An 8,233-nucleotide genomic window follows, 5' to 3' on the forward strand; every position below is an offset into this window, starting at 1 on the left:
GTGTTGCAAGATAAATCTGATTGTTGTTCTTTAGTTTTGAAACCTGTGCAGACACTAAATCCAAACTCTACTTTTATCTAACATACATATATATATATGTATATATATTTTGTCTTCCACAGGACAAGAAACTGATTAAAGCTCTCTTTGATGTACTGGCACACCCCCAAAACTATTTCAAGTACACAGCACAAGAGTCAAAAGAAATGTTCCCAAGATCATTTATAAAGCTGCTGCGATCCAAAGTGTCCAGATTTCTACGACCATACAAGTAGTCCAGCGGTACTCAATTTTTGGTTACTTTGCATTCCTGTCAAATATCATCCTTCCTCCATAGTAGAAACATTTGCTAACTTGAAGGCTCTTTTTTGCAGTCTTTGTTCTCAGTTGTAAATGGAAGAACGCCTATAATGTTTTATAATTGTTAAAAGTCAGTGTTTTGAACGGGATTTTTACTACCAAAAAAAGAAAAAAGTGCATCCCTGAGTGCATCTTGTTGAAGATCTGAATTTGTGTCTGCACTAGTGTATCCTCACTCCCCATTTGAAATTTCATGATGTAGAAAATATTCTTTCGAGCTTTTTATTTTTCCATCAACAATAACTTTTGTCAAAGAAAGGGGGAATCTATTCAAATGTGATTAAACTACCTGCAGATAAGTTCTGTTGTAGAGAGAAGTATGTAGTATAAATAATATTTGGATTTTTGAATTGCACTTGAAGTTTATATTTGAATCTTTGGAAGAAAACAAAAAAAAAACCTAAATTTTGTTATTTCTCAGTTGTGGCTTGGTGGAACCTCTGTCCAAGTAGAAATCAAAAAGGGAAAAAAAGAGAAAAAAAAAGAAACATATGTATAATTTTTTTTTATGAACTACATGAGATTGAGTCCCATGCCCTAATGTCCTAATGTTTTTATCTGTCCTCTTCTAAACTTCTTCAGAGGTTTGCCACTGTCAATTATTTGATTGAAACAGATTTAGCTCTGGATTTCCGTGCACCAGTGGGTCCCTTTAAAGGCATTTCCAATAGGATATGTGAGAAATGAACAGCAACCACACTGGCAGTCTTGTTTTTCTTTCCATTAAGAGAGCATCTAATTAAGTACAATATATAAATATATAAATATATACTTCTATTTGTGGGTACATTAGTAATGTTATCTCTAGTTACTGTAAATATTATTCATGCTTAAATCTTTACTCCCACACACCCTATTTACTCATATCTATATGTAACTTTGTGTAGATGATTAAATGACTTCTCCAAGTGCTTGTCACTTCTATTGACACCGAACTGAAGCCTTTTGGAGTTTTATAATACTGGATAATGGTTTCCTCTGGGACAATCTCTTTCAATATGCAGAGGAGTTGGAGTCTTCAGAGACAGCCTGAACTGACAACTCATTTTTTTCCACTCATGGATCTTAGGTCTTTGATGGGCTTTCTCTTTAATACCTACATTAACCCTCATTTCCAAATATAATTTCTCCATAAAAATCCTTTGTTAAAGGCTGTTAAACCTAAACTTTTTGTGAGGATGTTGTAACTACTTTTATTTATTATTCACCCCGAGTTACGAAAAGGGGATTTTCTAAGAAGACATTCTTATCAGTCCTACATTCACTGTGTGTCTGGAACAACGACGAGAAAAAAAGTTTCATGTATTTTTTCCCTTCTCAGTAATTATTTTTAGGAAAAAAAAAAAAGAAAAAGCAAACAGTTTTTAGGTACTCAAATTATGTAGGAGTGTATAGCTAAAAAAACTACTTTAGCCAAACAGTGCTTCAAAGTCTGACAGGTTATTCAGAGTATTATCAAGATACATTAGAATGGGTCAGGATTGCAGCCATTCTACTGAAAGATATGAAGGAAAAATATGAAAAACATGGAGAAAATTAACTCCCTCATTTGGTGAATTATTTACAGTGGCCTTTAGAATTTCAGACTTCAGTGAGCAAACTCTGGAACCTGTTGCTGTATGGTGAGTTTAGTAAAATACTTCCTAAAACTTTTTGCTCAATGACCAACACGTTTGGACATAATTAGAAAAATGAGTCAGGTTTGAATGTTTGCGGCTCTACTTAGAAATGCTCCTGGATGTGCCAATTTCTAGTGAAAAAAGTAATGACAAGTGGTATATAAAGTTAAAAATGCTTTGAATTCCATACTAGATTTACAGTTACAGAAACTGGCAGTCACCAAATAGAAGGTGAGTTCAGCTCTTCATTTGTTAGCATTGGTGTAGGATGCCTTCACTGTCACACAATAGCAGTACAACAACAAGGAAAGTCTTCTTCTGTGGAGAAGACCTAGGAACATTTGGGAATCAAAAACCACACGAGGAGAAATGCGGCTGCCTTTAAGAAAACCAGCTTTGTGAAATGATAGAATCAGTACAGCACAGAATTTGAGCATTTAAACATAATAAATACAGCCCTGCATCTGCTCTTATGGAATTACACATTGTATGCAGGAGAGGTGCAACAACATGTTTTTGTGTTATTGCAGGAAGGCTGGACAAGTGCCCATTTGTGATTGCCCAATTCTGTGGCACAAACAGAGCTCCTTGTTTTCCATTTGCAAATGCCTTGTGTGCTTAAAAGCTGCACCCGCAGCACTTACCATTTTAAGCCTCCTCTGCTTTAAACACTGCACTTATTTCTAGTGAGGTGGTGGTGAATCATCCCTAAACATTCTCACAGGCCACCAAATCACCTCCTGCCACAGTCCAGGAGCCTGCAACAATCCAAGGTTGCTAATTAAGCCCAGAGTTGTGCCTTGAAAGCACTTAGGGCAAGGTCTGTGTGTGTCATTTGAGTGCAGGGAACGTCAGGATTTGGTGTTCGATACGTTGCCACCTGCGTCTTGCCTGCGATAGCAAAATTTATTCTGCCTGAAGATTTAGCTCCCTGTAAGTGGATTTAAAACTGCTGCAGTCTTCGTTCAGCTCCATCACACATCAAATTTTGACCTAAAGACAAATTTTTCAAAAGGAATTCATTTCCTCTTTGTGCCTCCCACACAGAATAAAGTTAGGACTACTTAAGAGTTAGACTAATCTTTCCTACACATCGGCTTCATTCTAGGGTAAGCTCACTTAAAAGTAAGTAAGCTTCCTTAAAACTAGCTTTAAAAAGCCAGGTTTAGTTTAGTTTTAGACTAGCTTAAATAAATACTGGACTGGTCACAACGTTTTCAGAGCCCACATTCTTGAGTTGTCAGCTGGTTTGGAAAGAGCAGAGCTCACCTGTGGCCCCTCTGTCTGTGAGCAGAACACGAGGATGACGCCACACGAACAAGAAACATCCTTTATGAGTGTTCACCATTCGAAAAGGACAGTCAAACCCCACCTCACAGCCCTTTGTAAGCCTGTCCAACAGATTCAGATTTCTCAGATCAGTCTTAACGATAAACAACCCAGTTTTCATCTTGCAGAAAACAGGTTGGGAACTTCAGGAGCAAAAAGCAGGGGGATGATTGTTCTGCAGGATCTGCTGACAGGTCTTTGACAGCAAAACCTCCCTGCTCTGTGACAGTTCCCATGTCTGGGACTCTGAATACCTTTGGGGCTCTTCAAAAAGAAGCTGGAGTGAAATCTTCAGCAGCTGAAGCCAAATTTGTCAGCCACCTCAGGGGTCTCGGTGATTTTCTGATGATGGGAATGAGTGACACGCGCAGTTCCCTGGATCTGTGTCATGAGTTCACGTAGTTGCATTTTTTCCTAATTTAAAACCACTGATTGACAGGAATGGTAGTAACTGGAGGAGTTTCTTGTAGACTCTCAATACTTTGAGACTTTAATGAAATAGGTTTCTAGAACGAGAGACTGTTGTAAGCACTTGGGAAAAAAAAATACTTTTGTCTTCCATAAGAATTTATGGAAGCAGTGAAATTTCTGTAAGGTACTATGGGCTTATTCCTCAGAGTGAGACTTGGGTTCAGAGACAAGTCTCAGGTTTTATCAGAACATCTCTCATCTGAACAGAAACAGACTGGGAAATGAACAGTGTCAAAAAACTGTTCTCTAAGTATCTGAATATATACAATTCCAGTTTGTTGTTTCATTTATTTATTCTGTTTCATCATAAAGCTTTTAATCTATAAAATTAATATGTAATATACAAGAGTAAAATGTACAGAAGTACCTTTAGATGTAATAATTTAAACCATCTGTATTCAGAAAGTGGAGATAACAAGTTATACCAACAATTGCAATTCAATTTTAGCTGAACTTCTCAATATCTAGAAAAAGAAGTGGCTTTGATAATTAAACTTTATTTTAATGATTGTGAAAATATCTTTTTTAGAGTTTGTTTTTGTTACTTTTTTTTAATTAAAATTATTTTGTAAATATTGTTTTCTATGTTTTATAACTTAGAAAGGCCATTAATTTGCATTGAAAGCAGCAGAGACTCAACATGATGATTATAAAGGTACTTTAGGAGACTGGGGTGGTTATCCTTCCAAATTATAGATCCTGTTATTCCTTCAGTCTCACTGGCATCATAGGAAGAGTTTTCTGGGGCAATTTAACGTGTTCAGTTCCACAGAACTGACTATCAAGTGTCATTCTGAAGTGTTTACCATTTTCATAATATATAAAGAATATGTGTTTTAAAGTTAGTGCTACACAAAGCTCAGAAATAAAAATAAAAGGGAATTCATTAGATGACACCCAAGTATAGTAAAAAGACAAGGGAAGTTATCTCTCTGCTCCTACTGGAAGAGATAAAACCTCATATTGGATCAGCTCATAGAGCATTTTTTAGGCAAAAAGCTCATTATCATCATGACCATCACCAGTTTAAGCAGGAATTTCTGGTAGAATAGATTTTGGGGCAAAACACACGGAGTGTAATATTAGTTTCTGCCCCAGTTTGCTCCTTGTAAATCACTGCACAAGGGTGACGTTTTGAACTAAACTGTTGTAGATGCTGCTGGGACTTCTAAGCTTTATTACCAATGTAAATTGTGTACAAACAGTATTTCCATATGAAATGTACGATAATAGTTTAGAGCAAGGATAGCGAATAACTGTACAAAATTTGATACTTAGAAAATAAAATACAGTGCTGAGCTTTACCAATATTTTAACAATTCTGTCAGATTTATAGTAGAAGATGTTGTTGTAAATGTACCTTATAAGAAAATACATTTCCTTTTGCCTCTGTATATTAATAGCTTTGATTTGCTACGTCAGAGCTCAAAATGAAGCATGTAATAAAACTTTTGTTAAAATCATTTTCATAATAAACATAAAATGGAATGGATAACCCCTGCCTGCTGTTTATTTGTGTACATGGACAAGTGTAATGTGGACAAGAATCAGAAGAGAACTTCTCTTTTTTGATAGCATTTACATATCTTGGTCTAGTTTTCACCCCTAAGCAACGGAGAGCCTTTTCTTTCTCATCAAACAACTGGAGTTTGTGGGTGCTGGGCCACTGAATTAATTTCCTCCCAAACAGTCTTCAAGGAGAGTTTTTCAGAGCAAGAAGAAATCCTGGCCACAGCGAAGCACCACATCACCAACATCCCTCCAAGACCTTTAACTGTTTCTTTAACTCTGATGTTACCATGCAGGTGCCCTTTCCCACATGCCTCTGTTGAGAAGCAGTCTCAAAAAAAGAGGAAGGAAATTCTCTTCCACTGGTGGCCTGATGGGCTGTTCCCACCACAAGCTGCCAAGGAGACCTGTGTCTCCAAACACAGCTGCTGCTTGTCCTACTGAGGACTAGAATGAGAGGAAACTACACTTGCACCCAGAACAGTGACTTGAAGAGATGAAAAGTGTGGGTTCCCCCTCCAGCTCTCCTGTAGAAAAAGTGTATTTGCTGCTGAATTTTACTATGGTTGTACCCTTGGGCAGTCTGAGATTACAAAGCAAGTAGAATTTGTACAATCAGTGGCCCAAGTATTGCTGGTAGTGATGAAAACAGGTGACAGACTGACGGAAAATAGACCCAGTGACCTCAGTAGCTCGGTCAGGTGTGATTTTAATCACCTTCTGCGGCGCAAGTTGTCACCAAGGTCACACAGCACGCCGAGGCAGACAAAAAGCAGAGCTGTCATTGATTCAGTTGGTAACACCTGGTGGAGGTTTGACAACACCTGGTAGGGGTTTGCTAACACCTGGTCCGGGTTTGCCACTCAGCAGTGAGTGCTTGTTAGGAGATGAGCACAGCCTGTGGAGCGTTGTTAACACTGCGGCAGCCACCGGCAGTAGGACAGGCAGGAGGTCTCCTGTCCCAGCATCCCGCTGCATATCCTCATTTAGCTTGTTAAGAGAAAGCATTTGTTATGTGACACTATGCTCTGCTGATTTTATGTATGTTGTAAATTATATAAATGCTGACACTAGGACTGAGGACTTTTGGTGTCTCTGCCAGGTTTGAAAGGCATCAGGAGACTGGCGGCAAAACATCAATTATTGCCTTTTTTCAGCTGGTAGGAATCCATTTAGGTGATATGGGCAGTTATCTCATTCCAAGAAGATGTAACATCATTTTTATGGGGCCATGTGAGATGGCACGCAGCTGTCCCTACAGCTTCAGAGCTTTAAATGTGCAACAAGAAAAGGCAGCTCCTGTCAAACATAGAGAAAAGCTGAACTCTAAAGTTCCTGGAAATCATTGGAAATCAAATTGATTTCTGGTAACAAAATATCTGTGTACAAGGACAAAATCTTCGATGGGATTCTGGAGAGGTCCCAGCTGACTGGAAGCCGGTGAAAGAATGAGGAGGACCCTGGAAACTACAGGCCTGTCAGTCTCACTCAGCCTGGTAAAATCATGGAAAAGATTATTCTGGGAAATACTGAAACCAGGGGAGGTTCAGGTTGGACAGAGTTTTATAAAAGTAATATATCTGATGACATGCTGTGCATGCCTAAAGGCACAGGAAAGGGAAGAACAGGGATCTGCCTTTCCTAAGGTACCCAAACAGCTTGTGGAAAAACTGCAGCAAATACGTTTACTGCCGTAAATATGTTTCTTGGGGAAAACGATCAGTGAAAATATTGTTTATACCAGACAATTTGTTTGTTTATTATTCTTAAGACACTGATCTCTTGCCAGACTTTTAGGCAGGAAGTTAAGTCCAGCCTGCTAAGATCATTCATCCACCTGTTCTCCAGGGCTCTTTTTCTCCAGGGCTCCTTCCAAACTCCACACTCACTGCCTCTGCACAGCTTCCTTGCCAGGTGAGTGCAAAACAGTCAGTGCTGTTTGGGGATTCTTGCAGGACCTTCCCGAAAAAATATACCTGTCCACAAAAGCAGGCAAGCAAAAGCTGTACACAGTAACTGCTATTTTGATGCAGAAGAATATGTTCTGCCTTCTTATAGCAGCATCTCTGAGGTTTTAAGCTCACAGCTATGATAAAGTATTTACAGAAAATTATGTTCCTCTTATTTAAGCCCCTATCTCAGCTTTCCATGCTTTGAAGTCCTAGTTTTACCATTGAGAAAGCTGTTTATTTGAAAGCAAATAGTTTCTTTTATAACATATTACGGCATTTAGTGTCAAATGCACCAAAAGTATGTCCCTGCATCTCCTTTTCACTATTATCTTAGGGTGTCTTCTGTCCCTTGCATCTCTTGTTGCCAGAGAGGAAGGTTCTAACATGAAACAACAGGAAAATGAAGTGGGCAACGCACATCAGATCTTTTGGCATCAGACAGCCATAAAAACTTGGAATAAAGCCACAAACTGCCAGACTGACAGAACTCTGTACAACTCCAGTTGTGTTCATTGGGGGCAAATGCTACTTCACATGTGCCAACTCATGATAAATTTCTGCTCCAGGGCAGGAACCAAGTGGGGGGTTGGTGGATAAGTCATTGGGACTGCTGTGACCAGAGGCTCAACAGCTGCATGGACTGGCCCCCTACAGATGGTGCCAGAAGGCCAAATCCTCTTGTTTTAGACTGGGCTAGTGCTACTAAGCTCCGCCTTGCTGAGACCTTTTTGCATTCTCTGCAAATACCTAGGTAAAGTAACCCATTACATTCAACAAGCACTTTGCCTCAGTAAGGACTGCATTGTTCAGGCACTGTAAATTAGCCACTCTTTCTAAGGAAACAATCAGAATAAAATACTGTGGTGAGTTTTTCTTTACGAAGATTATCCACCTGCTTTCCTGAGAGGCTCACTGTGGTATTTCTGGGCTATGGCACGAATTAAATGATGGAGCAGGATCACATTCCCCTTGCCTCTGGACAGGACATAATCT

At 39.0% G+C, this 8,233-nt stretch overlaps 1 protein-coding gene across 3 annotated transcripts in view; it reads left to right on the top strand.

Annotated features, from left to right (window-relative positions):
* SCUBE1 (signal peptide, CUB domain and EGF like domain containing 1) overlaps positions 1–3,329 on the top strand; it is a 173,853-nt gene extending 170,524 nt beyond the window's left edge. For 2 of the 3 annotated variants that reach the window (XM_017826686.1, XM_017826688.1), the window contains one exon: positions 123–3,329. In XM_017826686.1, coding sequence (XP_017682175.1) covers positions 123–275 — 153 coding nt within the window. In that variant the 3' untranslated portion in view covers positions 276–3,329. The remainder of the gene's footprint in view (positions 1–122) is intronic. The other variant, XM_017826687.1, reaches the window with a different exon arrangement.
* The last annotated feature ends 4,904 nt before the right edge of the window (positions 3,330–8,233 follow it).

This window comes from Lepidothrix coronata, unplaced genomic scaffold, assembly GCF_001604755.1.
Source record: "Lepidothrix coronata isolate B3197 unplaced genomic scaffold, Lepidothrix_coronata-1.0 Scaffold129, whole genome shotgun sequence".
NCBI classification, from domain to species: Eukaryota; Metazoa; Chordata; class Aves; order Passeriformes; family Pipridae; genus Lepidothrix; species Lepidothrix coronata.